The sequence below is a fragment of the Daphnia pulex genome, chromosome 9 (genome assembly GCF_021134715.1).
Source record: "Daphnia pulex isolate KAP4 chromosome 9, ASM2113471v1".
NCBI lineage: Eukaryota > Metazoa > Arthropoda > Branchiopoda > Diplostraca > Daphniidae > Daphnia > Daphnia pulex.
Window position 1 is genome coordinate 1982624 of NC_060025.1, and position 18492 is coordinate 2001115.

Genomic DNA, 18492 nt, shown 5'->3' on the forward strand with positions numbered 1-18492 from the left:
AAATTTTTAAATTCAGAGTTCAACGATGCATTGACAATATCGTATTAAAAAAAAATAGGCAATGGTGTCTTCTATTGTTGCTCTTGATAGTACAAGTTAACATTTACGAAAGAATTCATATTACACCATTACGGTAAAAAAATTGAACAAAATCAATTCTATCGTTCACGAACTACATTTCAAAATATTGATCTCCACACATCTCTACATGAATTACAACAAAGAACGAATATAAAAAAGGAAATAGTCATTAGCGTGACTTTTTTTTAGTCTTTGACGCTCGAACGCACGCCGCTGAGCATATCGTAATTTATTACTTAGTAATATGCTCGAACGTGTCGGCAACGGTTTCCCACTTCGAGTTTACGCTGTCCCTCTTTCGATTCGCATTCATTCTTCACGCACGGTACAGTGTCGTAAAAAGAAGAGAAGAACTCTTTCCTGGATTCCTTAATTTCAGCGTTCTCCGTTCCCTCCTTGGCGTCCTTTGCTTTGCTTTCGTCCATTTCACGATCTTCAAAAGAAACAAAATGAAAAAGAGAATTTAAAGATGAATGGAATACTTTGAATGTTGCGAGAGATGTTACCGTCGTCAGACACTGGCAGGCAATGCTTACAAGTCAGTGTGTGCGGGCTTTCCATCAGTTGACGCGGTTCACAGACTGTAATTTTCTGATGTCGACTATTCGTTGATCATCGCGCAGACTTTCTCTTCGTCATTGCAGTACATTTTCTGGGATATTCGTCGACGTTATCGATCAACGACCTTCTCTCTTTTTTTGATTGATTAAAAACAGATAAGATAAGAAAGTGTTGACAAACTACGTCAGTGGGTTTCTCTTAAAAACAAAAGCGTAATTAATACTAGAGGGGTAATCATAGGGGGGTGGATGCTGGATGCAATAACGAAAACAAATTACGGGGAACTTTCTCATCAGCAGATTAAGTTAATTGATTCATTAGACAGCTGAAACTTATACATACATACACACTAGCCCTGTAAATTTGTTTAACTTTCACTTGGCTATAATGATGGGTCGATGGACGCAGCTACATTTTCTTTGGCTAACAAAAACAAAACTGTCGAAAGAACAACGTTAAGCACATTAGTGCTGTTTGCTCAGCGACGAATTATGTACAAAGGCGAGAAAAGAGGCCCATCAATATTCTTATAATTAAACCACTGAGACATAGTGTGTGGAGAGAAAACACTACACGCGGTGTACATGGCGGCAAGTTCCCTAAAACAAAAAGGGGGGGATGCTTGGCATTCATCAATTTGACACAAGATGGATCGATCGGCGCTCATTCCCAAACGATTTGCTTGGCACTGCTGGGTGTGTTGCGCAAAATTACCGAACACACACACACACACACACACACGGTGTGATGTAAATGCGACTCGCCTATAAGCACTTGAAAAAAAAAAAACACGGTTACAAAATAGCAAAAGTGCATAATCCCACAATTTTTGGCATTCGCTCGTTCCGTGTTGGACACACACGGAAGAAAGTGGGCGGCGGCTACGGATGATTCATCGGATAAAACGAATTTTCTATCTAAAAATATACTTTGATGGATTACAGTATTCAAGGGAAAGGAAATTAATGCGGAAAATTTGGCGCTTATATATTTAAAAAAAAAACGAAAATTTTTCAATAGGCACAGCTGTAAAAGCGTACCCAGAACACCATTCTTGTCTCGGCTCTTCAACTTTGTGCAGTACACAATAGACTTGTAAAAATCCTCAGACGCTTTTCACAGGAAAGCAATTTTCTGCGGTGATATATTTCAATACCCCACAGGGATAATCTAATAACAAACCTAGATTTTTTAAAAATATAGTATCTTTTAAAAAAACAAATTTCAATTTCCCCGTATCTCAACAAGTCAGCGACCAGTTGGGCGGCCTAACTTCAACTGTACATCAATCGATCGCGAGAAAAAATATCATTTCAGCAAATACACCTATATACGCAAACATGTCAGCAGAGAACAAACTAATTGAGTTAATAAAAAAAAAGTCGACTCAGACAAAGACCAGCGATTGAACCGCAACCAAGGAGATGCGTCAGCTCTTTCAACTCATTACTTTCGCCCTCTCAACTCAGCATTCCACCCACCAGGTTTGGTACAATCAAACAGTTTTTTTTTCTAGTACGGTCCAAACTCTGATTGGTTATCTTGAAATGTGGTACATCTCTCCTACAGCTGGTGATGAAGAAACTTTCTGGAGTGGAACAAGCAGTACGGGGAAAAGGCGATTTCCGCTTCAAAAAACCGCCAACAACATCCGACTAGGATCCACTAGAAAGGAGCTTACCATACGACACTTTTTGGGGGGATGGAGGGCTGGTGGCTGCTTTCGACGCGGCCTTTAGATGCATTCCCCAAGGAGGCAATCATCCAGTATAGGATCTTACATAAGAAATAATTGATGGGGAGAACCAGCGACGACGACCAAGCGGCCGGTTTTCGAATGCGCATCCTATACGATCTAAACCTAAATATTTCTCAACGGATAGAATTTTTTGAGGGGGATATTATTAAGGCCTTTTACATTCGGTTTACGGCGGAAGAAAAGGCCATATCGACATGCGCACTGCTGGGATATCTCTATCCGTCGCATCCGTACATGGAAAGGGAGGGGGTGGATAGCAGTAACAAGAATTTTGCTTCTTACGCGTTTGCTTCCGATGAGTTTGGTCAACTCAGTCGACACACAGCAATCGTCCTCGATGGATTATCCGTTGGATTTTCTCAGTGAGAATGGAACCGATTGGCCGGAATTGTCGACTCCGCCAACTTCCTGGTATCGTTACAATGTGTGGGTAAGTGGAGCTCTTTGCACAGCCTACGGCCTCGTCTTCTGCGCCGGCCTAATAGGTAAAAATATACAACATATTTAGACACCAAAATTGTTGACTTTTTCTTAAATTTTGGCTACATGCGCAAAATGTTCTAACTATGTCTTGTAAAGTGAGCACGTTTTATAATGGGATGTTGTTTTCTTTTTGGAAAGGCAATCTTCTGGTGGCTGTCGTCGTCCTTCGTGGAAGCCGAACAATGCGGAGATGTGTCACTAATTTGTTCCTAGTCAATTTGGCCTTTGCCGATTTATTGGTGGTCCTCGCCTGTTTGCCGTTCACTCTCGTCGCTCACCTGATCTACCGTAAGTGAGAGATACAAGATACTTTTTCTTCCGTGGGGCTGTCTAACAATGACAACACGCTAGCAAAACGGGAAGAATCGATCCGAACCCCTTTGGGCGTTCAATTCCAACTAGAAACTTTACGGAGAGTGAACATTCTGTCTGCTAAGAAAAAGTCCCATCTCCCATCAAAAAGAAACAGCTAGAGCGAAGGGGAAAAGATGAGAATAAACGAGTTGGAGAGGGTCGCTGGAGGCAATCCCCACAGGGGGATCCTATCGCATCAGGCAGCCGACCATTTACAAATCGATGTGACGGTCAAACTGATCCTGAAATACGAAACTTACTTTCTCATGTGTTTCCATCATTTTACGTAATGAGATTGAACTTTACCGAGAGATGGAACATCCCATTAAATCCCAACTTGACGTTGACTTTTAGGCGAAAGCCAACCCTATTCAAACACAGAATTGAATAAGAGGCGACTAAAAAAAGTCGAGAGCTATTCTGATTACACGACAGTCGTCGATCCATTGAACTTCTCCTACGTTGGAGACGGGGGGGGGGGGGGGGCAGGGAAATCTTTTGATTCGATTGCATTGTTCGAAACCTATTAGGCGGCGGCCTTATTGTCCCCATTGAACTTTGATCTAAAAGTAAAATGAACCTTTTAACATATGTGTGTGTTACGTGATTTGATGGTGGTTGCGTCTTTTTCCGAGGACAGCTTGGGTGATGGGCTCCATCATTTGCAAATTGGTGCCGTACCTGCAGGGAGTCAGCGTGAGTGCCTCGGTTTACACGCTGGTGGCCGTGGCCGTCGAGCGCTACTGGTCCATCTCGTCACCGTGGAAGAAACGGTTGAGCTCCAAGTGCTGCCGGGTCATCATCGGCCTCATCTGGATCGGATCCGCAATTATAACTCTTCCGTGGCTGGTCGTCTTCCGCCAGGATTACGTGTCCGAAACGCTGGTTAGATAATAAAGCCGAGCTTATAATCAAACAGTAGGCATTTGTTAATATAATCGTGACTAACTGCAAATAGGTTTGTACAGAAATATGGCCAGATCCGCTGATGGGAGATACTTACTACGCTGTGGCTCACCTGACCCTTTGCTACGTCCTGCCGCTGGTCATCATCGCCGCTTGTTACGCTCTAATCTGCAGGCAAATTTGGTGTCGTCAGATTCCCGGCAGCGGCGAGCAAGGGCCCCCCAATCACCACCACCGGTGTCACCATTACAACAACAACCGGAGACGATACAATGGCGTGGGTGGTCGACTCAACTTGCACAGGGCCAAAATACGAGCTCTCAGGATGTTGGGCGTCGTCGTCGCAGCTTTCGCGCTCTCCTGGTTCCCGCTCTACGCCACTTTCACGCGTTTAAAATTCGCCAAGAGCATGAGCGAGCCCGAGGCTGAATTCTGGGAAATGATCATGCCCGTGGCACAATGGCTCAGCAGTGCAAACAGTTGCGTCAATCCGCTTTTGTATCATTTCCTCGACCCGAGATTCCGCAGCGGATTCAAGCAGCTGCTCTGTTCTGAAGGCATCGCTGATGGTGGAGGACATCTAGAAGTACGCCCACATAGAGCATTAAATTATGTGAACGGCACCACTGCTGCTGCTGCTGCCGGAGTTCAAGGTTTCTGCTCGCCTCTTCGCACTCGTTTCCACAACATCCAGCCCTCACCGCAGGCGACGTCACAACACGCCACGGCACGCTACGGCAACGAGTGGGTGTAGATTCGACATCCCCGTGGAAAACTGTCAACAATTTCACAGTGTGTGTACATAGAGGTAGCTTTCTAGTCCTGTAAACACAAAATGTTTTTTCAAAGAAAACAAAAGAAAAATAATCAAAGGCTTTCCAAATAAGAAAAAAGAAAAAAGGAACTTGACACTGGAGAATTCGCTTCAAAATAAACTGTTTTTCTCTCGGGTTTTGTTGTTGTATATTACCACACGACATGTTTTGCGGTGCGCAGCACTGGGGAGATCAAAAGACTAGCTTTTTTTGTGCTTTTCCTCTTGGAAATTTCCATAAAATTAGCATAATTCAGAGATTTTCTTTTTGGGAATTTAGCATCGACAAAGAAACATTCAATTTCAGTGGAAATCACACACAGACACAATGTGGGCGGGGCGAAATTTATGCCGTTTGTTGTGCAGATTGAAGAGATCGATAACAGACAAGAGGGGAAGGACATAAAATAAAAAAGGAAAAAAAATAAAGGAGTTGTTGTTTTACTTGTTGTGCATCACGAGTGGAATACCGAAGACTAGATTGAGTAGACTCTGGCCAACCAGAGCTAAAGATTTGGCGAAGGGTGTCATCAGAGAAACATCTTCATGGGTGGTCGACTGTGGCGTTTTGGCATTCCTGCTCGATGCGTTGGCTGATGGCGAATCGCTGGAAGGCCCGACGAAGGTGTACATGTAACAAGCCGGAATGTTGGAAGTCGTCGTGATTCTGTGCATGACGCTCGACGGTAGAGACGCCGTATCGTTGACATTCAGATACGATCGTGTCCCGTTTTCGATCGATAACTCCACCTGGCCCTCCAACACCTGGATCGTCGCGTTGGTCACACCAGCCGGCACGTAATTGTCCATGGACAAACCTGGGCAGGAAAAAACAAAAAAATTAAAGAATTATTTAAAAAAAAAAAGAAATTTCAGTTTAAAATTCACCTGGGAAATCAGCCACAAAGGCGACTCGTGAGGAATCTGACCAGTCAAAAACGGTGCGCTCCAATTGGTTGAGTTTCTGCCGCCAGGCCGACAGTTCCGTCAGGAGCGGCATGAGCCAAGGAGTAGGCCGAAAAGGCGACCATTCGGCCTCGAGCAAGTTGACGCGTGGATCTATCAATCTCTGTTGGAAGCGGCCATTCAACGAACGCCAGACATCGACGTAAATGGCTACATCGGTCATGTTGACCGCCCCCAAGCGATCCTTGACGCAATGAGCGTACTGATAAATCTGAAAAAAGGTGGGAAAACAAAGCACGACCATTTGATTATATTGATTATTCACTTGTGTGAATTATGAGCAAAGAGTTTAAAGTAAACACCTACCATATCAGCATGACCAACCCATTTGTCGTTCCTCACGAAAACCTGTACGTGGGACGAAAAAGTAAAGAAACACGCATCCATGAGTGAAGTCGATAAGCGGTGCTATTACTTATCACAGGCTGACGTCAGGCCAGCCAAACACACATTCATGATCTCACGTAACACAATGTCAGTTTTGCTACGAACCTCAGTGTCAAGGTAGTTGATTCGTCCAGTGGTTTTATCTTTTACCGTGACTACGACGTGCATCGTCTCCCAAGCGTGGACCATCATGTCCCAAGAGTAGCCGTAAAGACCATTGGTCCAGTTGTTATAACCCTGTTTTGTTGTTGTTGTTGTTATTCTGACACGAATCGAGTGAGTCACTCTGAAAGCTATATTCAATTTCTTTTTCAACAGACCTGAGTGACCGAGTGCGACCAGGGAAGAGCCAATTGAGTTACGACGTAGAGACCCATCAGAGTGAGTTTGAAGGATGAATTCTTGCCGCGTTTTTCGACCGGAGAATCACAAACATTAGTTATCTTTGTGGCGTCTGGAAGACATTTGCGCAGCAGCCCAGGGCATACAGCGATCCAACGTTTTGGCCAGTCATCGTCACAAAACACAGGTAATGTGGCCAGACAAACGTAAGGGAACATTCCTTTAAAAAGAAAAAAAAAAAGTGGTTTTAGGTTGGTGATAAATCAAATTTCAAGAAATAGTTTTTCCCCCCCTTCCATCGCAATGTAGTAAAAAGAAGGGAGGAGTATACCTATCGTAAAAAGTTGTGCATTCATCACGTGGAATGAAGTAGCAAAAAATAAAGCCAAAGGCCGCGATTTCGGCCACAACAACCAGAAACCGACAGTCAGGTCCAAAATGAAACCTCCGAGATGCACCATGTAATATTCGATGGTTTCTTCACTTAGAAAGACTCTGCAATCAAATAGTGTAAATTTTTTCTTTATAGTGACTGATTATACATGCAGTGGTGGCTGACTGAATAAATGCTCAGGCCATATATAACTTAACAATATACGTGAAAGGTGTGAAAACTCTGTGGCTGCCAAGATTCCTCATGGAATAGCCACCCAGCCACTCTGGGTCCATCTTCTTGACACCGGCATAAAAATAGAGTAGGAATATCTGGAATTTGACTAGAATGTAGTTCCAGTTTGGCACAGGTTTGTTTCTAATGTTGGGATCGATCCATGCATCAATTGAACTGTTGAAAAGGATATGTGAAAGCTTTCACCATACATCATCACAATCTGTTGAAAAGTAATTTACCAGTAGTGATTGGCTGACGAAAACAGCAAAAGTATGGACAGAAGTCCGTAGAGATATGAATGATTGTTCCACGAGGTTTTATCTAATAACAGGACATACCAATAGGGAACGCTGAAACTGAGACAGCTCAGTTTGAAATTGTATCCCAACATGATCCCACAAGCCCCTGTCAATCAAAAAGAGATTAACTTTGAGAAGCCAAACAAAGAGACAGCACTTGAAGTGTATATAATGACAATAAACTTACCCAACCACATGAGCAGGTATAGCATACACATCCACTGAAATGTCAGCGGCTTGACGAAATCAAATAAGGGGAAATGGCATTGCGTGAAATCACCAAACCTGTGGTCCACTTCTGCAAAGCCACGCTCAATATGGATGTCTAGAACCATAAGAAACCCTGCAAGAAAAGAGCACGAAAATAAAAACACAGTCAAAATAAATCAGAAAGTTAGAGAATATGGGCATCTGAGCGAGAATTTCACCAAAGAGTATACGAGTCACGGCCAAATTGGAAGGATCTTTCAATCGCCACGCAGCCTGATGGCATTTGTCTAAAAACATTCCGAGTTTGTTGATGATGGCTCTCGGAGCCGTCATCTTCTTGTCGAATACTTTGTGCGCTCGTAATATTACAGTGGAAAAAAAGGAACCTGGTTATATAAGGGAGGTGTAAAGCCCCCACTAAAAAAGAAGAAGAAGAAGAACCACGACTTGTTTACGACCCAACCATGTCCATGTCGCCATGCGTAAGGGGAGGAGTTTCAGCTGGGAAAACAATCAATAAAAAAAAGTTCCTTACAAATCGATAGGCTAAATTTTCAATCGCGATTCTTTTTCTTATATCGATACATTAACAAAAAAGCCGCAAAAGACGGGAAAAATCTTCTTCTTAATATCTATCGTGTTGAAAGTCGTTGAAATATGACGAATATGGAATTTCCGGTGTGCAAAAATAAAAGCGATAAAGAAACGGCTTCAAAAATTTCCCCCGACATGTCAAAAAATAATAATAAAATGAACGAGCCAGAAGGCAAGACGATGCTCTGCGATATTTTTTCCCTCGAAATTTTTTGAGGAATAAAAAAAAAAAATGAAATTTTTCAGAAATTAAAAAGAAAGAAGAATCCAAGAATAGAGAGAGAGAGGCCAAGCAGCCAACGGAAAAAGTGAGAGCTTGTGAAGCTCGTGAAGCGGTAAATAGGCAAAAGGTGGTACAGAAAAAGAAAAAATAGAAAATTCCTCCTCGCATAGTACCTCCCTCTTGGTCCCGAACTCAGAGAGAGAGAGAGGACCTTTAATCATATAATCCGGGCAAAGGAAAAAGAAAAAAAAAAACAAACTTTCTTTCGTGCAGATTGAAGAAAGAAAAAGAGTTGGAGGAACGAACTGTGTGTGTAAAAGAGAGAGAGAGAAGAATTCGGTAGGGGGGAGGGATTGGTGGATGTCGGGTCACGTGACTCTTGGTGACGTCACGAAACGGAGGGCCTGCGACTTTTCACGGCTATTTCGACGTGTCGGAGAGGCGCTGGACGGTTTTTGACGGGTCGACCGGATGTGTGTCGCGGAAGAGAATCGATTGGCACCCGATTCCGGCCGGATTTGTCCTCCTGACGGACGGAAAAGGCGGGAAATCCGCACAGGTGCAGCATGGCAAGGCCGAACCCGAGAACCGACACGACACGACACACTACTACCCCTCCTCCAAAAGCAAAAAGGCGCTTAACCGGTATATTCTCTCTTCTCCTCCTCCTCCTCCTCCTATCCAGCAAACGACGAGGAACCCAACCGTTTGGGAAGGAGCCAGTCGCGGCAGCTCACGCTTATCGCCTGCACCTACCCCAGAAAAAGTCCCAGTATCCCCCATTTGATTTTTAGTTGTTTCGTGATTTTGATAAATAAGGGAAAGAAAATTTTGATTCAAAATTCTCATCACCGATTGAACATGGTGTGCAAGTGACAGTGTGGCTCCTGGCGGGGTAGTGGGTGTTGTGTCTCCTGGCCTCAAATCTTTTATTCTGAAAGAAACAAGAAAAGAATTAGAAAAAACGATGATTGGATCGGTTGACGTCGGGCGTGATGAGTTCTCGGCTCTGATCTCACCCGACAGCCCCGTGATAACAATAAGTTGATGCTCTTCTTGTCGTGTGCAACAGCGAAAAAGGGGGGCGCGCGATAGTTTAGTGGTGTTGACAACAACAAAACGGAACGCGTTGTGTGTGTGTGTGGGGCGCACAGCTGTGTGTGTGTGTGTGATTTCATCTGAGAATAACACATCAGTTCGAGTGGAAAACGACAAGAATTTAATTATTTTTTTCTTTTTCAAATTACAAAAAAAAAACACTGTTTTCTTTGCGTCGATCTAGTGTGATGATGGCCGCACCGTAATTGCATCGTGATTTTTTTTTTTTAACTCAACTGGAACGAAATTCCGCACGGGAAACACAACATAAATTGTAGGTACGGTGAGTTACGCAATTTTTGTTTTTCATTCTTTTGTCGTGATTTCTTTTTTTTTTCCCTTTCATCCATCCTTCGATAGCTCATTTGAATATCCCGTGACAAGAAAAGGGTATTACGTTTCTGTGGTGGTGGGGAGGGGAAAAAATTGAACGAACAAAAATTGACGCAAAGAAGATTTTCCGTTCGATTTGGTCGTTAAAAATCTTTTCTTTTTCTAGACTTGAAAAATGTTAATTTTTAAACGCCGCTAGATGGCAGAGATTTCTACTCTTCTTAATCCCTCCTTCTTCTTCTTTTTTCACCCTCCACCTCGAGAGAAACGAAAACATCTTTATTTCGGGATTGTTGTTGTTGTCGTTGCAAGAGGAAAGAAAACACGAGAGCAATCCGATACATATCCCCACTCTGACCGAGTTTGAATTCTCTTTTGGGTTTTTCATAAGCCCTCTAGCTTATAAGTTCCCTCGCAGGGATTTCTTCCGGCCGAGTCACAAACGAATACAGAAAGAAAAAAAAACCATCCCCTCCCGAGTCTCTAAGTCTCTCTCTGCCTTTCGTGTGTTTCACACACAGAACGAAAAAAGAAAAAGGTTAAAACTTGATGACAAGTCAAGAGTGATGAGCTATAATGGATGAGGTCTCTCTCCTGTGGCTCTGGGGGCCTCTTTAAAAAGCTTATGAAAAGAGACTCTCTTTCAACTGTCTAGTAGGTGGACTGTTGCGCTAGGGGGCAGCGTCTAAAAGTGTTGGAAACAACAAAAAAATAAAACATAAAATAAAAGATTAGAAAATTTATATGGAAATGTTTTTGGGTATTTTTTTGTTTTGTTTCGCTCAATCAAGAAGAATAAATGTTTCGATTGAATAATACGATAAATACAAGCTAATATATATGCAATCAACTTGTTAATTATTCACCAAAAACAAACAAACACAATCACCCAACGAAACAAACAAAAAATTGATTTGTATAATGAGTTATCTACCGAAAAAGATACATACAAGTATTCCTCCCTCCCTTCTGCTTCTCTTGTTGATTTATACAAACAAAGTCGAGTGAAAGAGAGAGGGTCAAGTTTACTCTGTCTGACAGATTCCACACGTATCGAATTTTTCTGTAGGTAAAAAAAATTCTGATCGAAAGATTTGAAAATTTGTGAAATGGTTTCGAAAGAATGTGTTGTGTTTGTTTGTTGTTGGTTCTATACTTTGACGGTTGGAATAATCCAGTGTCTCTATTCCTTTTTGTTGATCGACCACCTATAGTGCCAAGGCCGGTCTGCCGTCCATATTAATTAGCGCGGAAGAGTCCGCGTCTCGTACAATGTTATACCCGAGCAAAGAAAGAAAAAAAACCTGATTGCATTTTTTCAAAAAATCTTTCGCTCGACTTTCTCAGTTTTCAAATCAACCACCCACAGACTTTGTTGGGGACAAAATTTGTTCAACAAAAATCAGCAAGCACCAGTAGTAGTAGCTTTTAAACAATTTTCGCTGCTCATTTCAACTGACCTCTGACAAAATGTCGAAAGTCGGTTGTTGGACCGTGGCGCCAAAAGTCTAAAGACAAGTTAAAGAGAAAGTTTTTTTTCACGAGTTATTAAGAGAGAGGAATGATGCGTGAGCCCCACTTTTTGTTTCCATAATAATTGAAGATTTTTTTCTTTCAACGAAAAAAAAAGAGGCTGCTGGAAAATAAAACACGGCGATTTACTATATGGCATTGGAATGAAGGAGCCGGAAACAATGGGATTCGAAAATGTCGACGACCAAAAGAATAAGAAAAAAAAACAAAATGTGTTTTTCTCGAAAAAATTTACGGGCGAGCTTTATGGCCGTCACGATCATCCCGCCCGTTCCTTCTTCAGCACCTCTGTATACGGTAGTTGTTGTTGTTGTTGGGTAGGAAAAAGATTTATTTATTTGAATTTGGTTTTTCACACACAAAAACGTTGCAGCGCGCTTTCCAGGTAGGAGAATTATTATTGAAAATGACGGCACTCTCCAATGCTATTTATCGTTTTCTTCTTAAAAAGGAAATAAAATTTCGTTTGAGGCAAAGAAAGAAATAGCGTTTAAACAAGAAATTATAATACGACCGGTAGAGAGAAAAACTTTATTTGCATATTAAACGACGCAAACGGATCTATTCGTGGAAGGCGCGCGATGATATGAACACTCGGGTGTCACAGCATTTCATCAGATACCACCCCGTGAATATAACGAGATCGTGTTACTTCCGGCTCTCTTAGACTTTCTGTGTACACGACGTAGAGAACCCTGGTTGTTGGTGGTTCAACCCCATCCGCCCTGAGTCAACACACGCAAGCCCAAAAAACTGCCAGCCAAATGAATTCGTTTCATTTTTTAAAAAAATTCAAACAACTTTTTTGTGTTAAGGGCGTTGCTATATTAAATTGAAAAAATATGTTTTCCATTTTTCTTTCAAACTTTTCTTCCTCTCTGCCGAATTATATATACCGGTTCTACTAGTCGAGTAGCAGCTAGATTTTTCACGCAAAAAGAAGAAACGAACCGCAGACATGGCCAAAAAACCCAAGTATACCAAAAGGACCTCGTCGACCAAAGTGTTTCTTTCAAATCGAATTTCTTAATAATTCTTTTCTTTTTTTTTGGTTGCGATAAACCACACGGCAGCAGCTGTGCGGTGGTTGTCTGGTGAGTTGGCACATTTGATTGAAATTGAAATCAGAAGAATTGATGGTGGTGGTGGTGGGGAGTAAAAATCGAGGGGGGATAGCCATCGCTATTGGCGTTTGCCTTTTTGGTGAGTTGTCGGGAGGTTGTTGCTAAATATTGGACCGTGATTAATCAAGGCGTGACTCGATTATAACAAACCAACAGGTTCTCCCCTCACTTTTTTTTTAATATTCACTTTTGTCTCTTCTTCTTCTTCTACCATTTTTCTTACCAACGTCCGCGCCCTCATCAGCCGGCGCGCACTGGGCGTCGGCTGATGACCCTATGCTAAATGACTCTGTTTTCCCATCGCACACAACGAGAGGAGGAATATTATTATTGGACCAGAGTTGCAGCGGACAACGCCCTGAATCGAAAGCTCAGACTGTTGTTTCGGTCCGGAAATTTCGTTTCGGCCAGGGAATATAACGCGATAACAAAAGAGAGAGAGAGAGAAGGGAGACATTTACCAGTCTATTAGTTCTCCTGTGTGTTGTGTATCTAAATTCAATCATCAGATAACAAACCATAGCCGTCAATTCCCCCGACTTGAGTTAATGATGAGAAATACTAAATCCAAATTTAAAAATAAAAAGTTTGGCGCCGAATTTTTTCCTTGAAACCCAAAACATTTGCGGTTTTCTAAAAAGAAACTAAAAAAAACAAAAAAATGTTTCTTTAAAATAAACATTTGAGTTAAAAGAAGAAGAAACGACACGCAGAACCGAAAAATCGAAACGAAAAAAAAGGGGAAAATGTGACAGTGACAGACCGGTCAGTCCATATATGGAATGAGAGGATCGAGATAAGGCGGCCCCAACACACACACACACACCCGCAGCAGCTCTAGCGCATTCCCCTATTTTGGAAAACCAAAGAGAAACCCCCTTCTTTTTTAAAAAATAAAATAAAATAAAAAAGCTTTCTTTTTTTCTTCTTCTTTTTACAAAAACAAAAGTGGAGGTTTAGGTTAGGTCATTTAGTGGTCGTGTCGCATAATTGAAAATTTTAATTTCCCATTTTAGGAAGAAGCGAAAGAATTTTTTTTTTCTTCAAAGGAGAGAGTGAAAATGCCGCAGTTGTGGAAAACGGGTCGACCGACCGCGTCGGGATCGAGCGCCCAACAAGGATCGTCGGCCAATCCGCCGGCCAAAGGATTCTTCATCTGCCCACCTAAGCTGGTTTTAGGAGACGGAGAGCCACCACCAACACCAACACCATCGTCGGCCAACAACACAACAACCAGCAACGGACTGTTTGGTTCCCTATCGTCGCCGCCGTCGTCGCCCACATCGCCCACCAGTCACCAACATCCCCCCAAATACGACCAGCTCCTCAATGAATTACGACGGGCACAGGTAAAATACTCGACGCGCACACATAACCAAAGGAATTCGATTATCAGCTGATGCAGAGATCTATAAACGATGAGGGGAAAAACAAGAATTTGCTGGCCAAAACAAAAGAGATTCTTCTCGTCTCACACAAGAGACGGACGGGGAAAACAACAAAAAGGAGCTAAGCTAAAGGGGGAAAAAGGCATTGATGCTGGACGTTGCCTTATACAGCAGCCAAAAAAGTTTTTTTTTTGTTTTTTTTCACTCTGTTGATTAGCTCTCTGTCTATTTCTACCTGCTCCTTTGTGAATGCTGCTCACCAGGCATTATGCAAATGAGAACGAACCCCCTATTTAGAGAAATCCCTTGGCTTCCTTGATTTATTGCCCATTCGGCTCTTCTTTTTCTTTCCTTTTTTTTTCCCCTTTTCATTTTATAAATTATAATACTGACCGTGTTCTCTTCCGCTTGTTTGTCCATCCGTCCGGATGATTAGGAGCGAAGGGGTCGGTTGCAAAGTGATGTGGGCGTGCCCGGTCAGCCACCGCTCCTGCCGGCTGCCGCGACGGCATCGACAGCTTCGACGGTCCTTTTGAAAAATCCGCCGGCAGAGGCGATGCTCCAACTGAGACGGACGCTGAGATCACCGGAGCCGCCGCCTAGTGGAGCCTATGTGAATCATTTCAATAGCAGCGGAGCATTAGGTCAGCGTTTCGATCCGGCTGGATCGAAATCACCGCGGATGACAAACAAATCAAGTAAAAAACACATTTAACACATTTCCCCTTAATCTAAATTAAGATTTTAAACTAAATGATAAATTAAATCGTTGCCAGCGCCTAAAAAAGTCCGCTTCCTGGAAGACGGAACGGGTAATTTGCATACGAGCGTTTTTGGCGGATCGGCTGAATCCATCGGCTCCTTGCTGGATTCTCACTCGCAAGAACTGAATCAATCCGGCGGAACGGACGACATCGACAGTTTGATTTCGTCGCTCATCAGCTACTCGGATGCGACGGATCACCGGCTGACTCCGCCGGATCACAAAGTTGAAACCACGACGACAAACGGAACAACGACGACGACCAGAAACAACGGCGAGCACGTCGATCTTAGGGAACTGCGGATTGCGGATGACGGCCAACAGCAGCAGCAGGCGGAAAAGGCGACATTGCATCACACCCGCACCGGAGTGCTGGACAATTTCCTCGACATCTTCCGCTGTGGAAACGGAACTGCAGAAGTCGTCGATCAAAGGCAAACGGTCGTCCATCTCGAGCCCGACGATCCAAATTCCGTCGATTCTGGCAGCGTTCTTTCCGAGCTGGACTTTGAAGAGACATCGTCTACCATCACCGACATTGATTCCACCAAGACCTTTAGTCTGCACAGCCCGGATAATCGTGTGGATCATCGGTAATTTTTCATCCGCATTGTTTGGTTTTTGCTTTCAAATTTCCCGCTCATTTTTTCAAATCTTTGGTGGGAAAAAAGGATCGACGACTGGTCGCAAGTGAGCGATTTGCTAGAGCGGAGTTTGCAAGAGATCCGTCAGATGGAAGAGGACACCAACAAATCGCATCCGGTGGAAAACAGCAAACCGGCCACCGAGGTGAGTAAACGGGAGCCGCTGTACGAATTGATTGGCTGGAAGAGGAATCCTCCTTTGGTCCAGCTGGACCTGCGCGGTTCCAAGCCATTCCCTCTTCCGTCCGCGTCCGCACAGCAGCCGGAAACGATTTCGCCACCGCGATCGCCCTCGCCATTGCCCCCTCCCACACCTCCGCCTCCGGTTGTCGAGATGGACGTGTGGATTCCCCGACAGGATTGGGTGCCTCCGGCTGCCCCAACTCCAGCCCCTATGGTCAAGCAGGCCGACAAAGTCTGGATCCGCCGGCCGACTCTTTCGATGGCCAACAATAGTCACAACAACAACAACAACAATAACGTCAACAACGTCAACAACAATCCAGCTGTCCGGATTAAAAATCCAATGGAAGAGAGCAACCCGATTTACGGTCGGCTGTGGGAAACGTCCAGTTCGCCCAACAACAGCAGCCGGAGCAGCAGCTGCAGCGCCGAAGCCGAAGAAAAGCCATCGCCATCCAGCACGGAAGCGGAATTGACGGGTAAGTTTCAGCCTAATTGTTAATAAATCTTTAAGACGAAAAGAAAATGAAAGAAAACTGTTGTTGTTGCCACCAAATAGCAATTCGGTCGATGGCCAGAAAAGCTCGGCTGGAACATTGGCGGATGACTGGAATGTCCAGCACTTCACCGGAGGAAGCGACGGAAGAAGGGGGAAACCCGTCAGTAGCAGTTGAACAAGCCTCGTCGGTATCTTCCGCTTCTTCCAGCCCGGCGTATTTAAGTTCCCTTCCGCTATTTAATCACCGCGCTATTAAAAGTGGCATCCAGCTAACATGGCCGCCTCCCCCTTTACCCCAATCTCCGTCCTCGTCCGCAACGGCAACTCCGGTCACGCCTACGCTTCCGCCTCTGCCGACTACATCGACCGATCCGCAGTGCCAACACCTTCACCCTCCGCATCTTCCGGCCCACAACGGGAATTCGCCCAAATGCTTCGGCCACCAACGCATCTTTCAGTGGCCCATTCCGGCTCTCAAACTTGCCAATAAAAGCCCCAAATCGGCCGCTCCTCATCCGCTGCAACGGAATAACTCGACGACGCAGCCGGCGGCGCCACCTGCTGCAACGGATCACCAAGCGACGACGACGGGCAAACCGTCTTGGAGACCGTCCAAACCGTCGAATCTTGAAGACGCTCAAGATTGGTACTGGACGGAAGAATTCCCGCTGGCTGCTGGACTGGAGCCGGGGACGGGAAACATGTCGGCCTGGTTTCACGGGGCCATTTCCCGCTGGGAAGCCGAGCGACGTCTGACGAATCAACCGGCGGGGGCCTTCCTAGCTCGTCTGACGGAGCGTTTGTGGGGTTACGCCATTTCGGTGCGGAATCCGTCCGGAAATGTTTCTCACTTTCTCATCGATGCCGGTGAAAAACGAAGCCACAAAAAGTACACATTACTCGGCTCAACCGATCCGCCTCACAAAAGTTTACGTAAGTCGATGATAAGATTTAAAATATGTCGTTTCTGTCAAAAGTGTCACATTCTTGTCTTTTGTCTATTTAGGTGAGTTGATCCAATACTACGGCAAACACGCCCTGACGCCCGACGGATCGGAGAAGTTGCTGTTCCCTTGCCCACAAGAGAGTTCGGTCGCCTTCCCGGCCCCCATCAACGGCTCCTCGTCGAGTCGACTGATCAAATCAACTTGATGGGCTGCTCCAACAAAATATCATCTTAATCTCTGCAAAAGCTTATTCTCGTGTGTGGTTTTTCTAACACAAATGCTGGATCTACTACACTATACTCTCTATTTCTCTTATCTTATACTCTCCTGCGACTCCCCCCACCCACCCAAATAAAAAACACCCAAAAAAAGAATATACATACACACCCACCCAACTATTCACCCCACCCCTCACCCAAACAAGGTTGTGCTGCTATATATAAATACCTGTATATGATAGCAATTTGCATGCTGAATAAAAGATGGATTCTATACTCACACTCTTTTCTCGGTCATATCTGCTGCTGTGTCTGATGGCCGTATATTATGCAAATCAAGTCAATGTAGCATATTATGCAGCTCAGGATTATTGGCCCTCTCTGCGTCACAGCCAGATGACAGCTCTGGGCTTGTGTAATCTGATGCCTTTATGGCCGATGATCAAAAGAGAGAAAGAAAGAGTTGGGTTTAATGATGGGAGGGACATTATGTAAATTATACCAAAAAGCAGTTATATGACTCACGGTTTTGCAAATTTGGTGGTGCACTCAGCTCGGCCAAGTTTGATAAAAACCCAACTCCTTTCATAATATGGAGATCAGGAAAAAAAGGTCCCTTGAAGCATGACCTGAAACCTAGCAACAAGAAAAGTGAGTAGGTCGCCGACATTCGCTCTATTTAGATATCAATTACATACAACCGGTTATTATTACACAAACATATTTGTAACGTGGGTGAACACATGCAACTCTCGGATGGAAATTAGGGTTGGGCTCGTTCAGCAGACCATTTGACAAGGAGGGCCATCTAAACAATGGCCATAGTTGGTATTTATGAAAAAAGATTAGCCAGAAACCACCAAGAATGAAACTGCTGTTTCTTGATAATGAATGATGATGGCTGAAGCACATCATTCAAACCAAACTGACTGATTTCTATCTCTCCACGTTCTGGAATATCGACCCAACATTGCCAAACAGTAACAACATGATTTCCAGGAATTTTATTATTATTTTGAAAATGAAATCAAAGTTCATCTGATTAGTAGAACCACTATACACGGAAATAAGCAGTTCATCAATGAGCTTATGTAATCAGATTGGTGTCAAAACGTCAACATCATTGGGCGATCTCGTTTGCATGAATCTTTCCAAAGAGAAAACAAAACACTG

General features: G+C 43.9%; 3 protein-coding genes and 1 long non-coding RNA gene across 8 annotated transcripts; 2 read left to right on the top strand and 2 right to left on the bottom strand.

The window, feature by feature from the left end:
• Positions 1 to 44: 44 nt before the first annotated feature.
• LOC124203213 (vitamin K-dependent gamma-carboxylase-like) lies at positions 45 to 8855 on the bottom strand. Of its 2 annotated transcripts, XM_046599911.1 has the most exons (14): positions 7991 to 8855; positions 7750 to 7905; positions 7503 to 7668; positions 7252 to 7437; positions 6985 to 7148; positions 6632 to 6873; positions 6417 to 6548; positions 6231 to 6272; positions 5847 to 6135; positions 5404 to 5776; positions 3842 to 4966; positions 2684 to 2879; positions 588 to 773; positions 45 to 514 (listed from the first exon to the last, which is right to left on the bottom strand). In XM_046599911.1, exons 1-11 carry the CDS (start codon positions 8103 to 8105, stop codon positions 4678 to 4680), a joined length of 2154 nt encoding a protein of 717 aa, XP_046455867.1. In that variant the 5' UTR covers positions 8106 to 8855; the 3' UTR covers positions 45 to 514; positions 588 to 773; positions 2684 to 2879; positions 3842 to 4677. The 2 variants fall into 2 exon arrangements, with proteins under 2 accessions (XP_046455867.1, XP_046455868.1); XM_046599912.1 differs by lacking the exons at positions 45 to 514; positions 588 to 773 and having other exon boundaries at positions 1640 to 2879; positions 3842 to 4120; positions 4188 to 5776.
• Positions 2697 to 3384, top strand: LOC124203224 (neuropeptide FF receptor 1-like). Its single transcript, XM_046599932.1, has 2 exons — positions 2697 to 2886; positions 3023 to 3384. The coding sequence occupies exons 1-2, from the start codon at positions 2697 to 2699 to the stop codon at positions 3178 to 3180; spliced, it is 348 nt and encodes a 115-aa protein (XP_046455888.1). The 3' UTR covers positions 3181 to 3384.
• Positions 6703 to 17601, top strand: LOC124203211. 4 transcript variants are annotated; one of them, XM_046599908.1, is made up of 7 exons: positions 6703 to 6840; positions 13694 to 14026; positions 14502 to 14763; positions 14842 to 15421; positions 15500 to 16134; positions 16215 to 17087; positions 17161 to 17601. In XM_046599908.1, exons 2-7 carry the CDS (start codon positions 13739 to 13741, stop codon positions 17304 to 17306), a joined length of 2784 nt encoding a protein of 927 aa, XP_046455864.1. In that variant the 5' UTR covers positions 6703 to 6840; positions 13694 to 13738; the 3' UTR covers positions 17307 to 17601. The 4 variants fall into 4 exon arrangements, with proteins under 4 accessions (XP_046455864.1, XP_046455861.1, XP_046455860.1 ...); XM_046599905.1 differs by lacking the exon at positions 6703 to 6840 and adding an exon at positions 9027 to 9970; XM_046599904.1 differs by lacking the exon at positions 6703 to 6840 and adding an exon at positions 9226 to 9965.
• Positions 14535 to 18482, bottom strand: LOC124203226. Its single transcript, XR_006878464.1, has 4 exons — positions 18018 to 18482; positions 17845 to 17955; positions 17601 to 17746; positions 14535 to 14674 (listed from the first exon to the last, which is right to left on the bottom strand). It is a non-coding gene; the product is annotated as an uncharacterized LOC124203226 (long non-coding RNA).
• Positions 18483 to 18492: the final 10 nt, after the last annotated feature.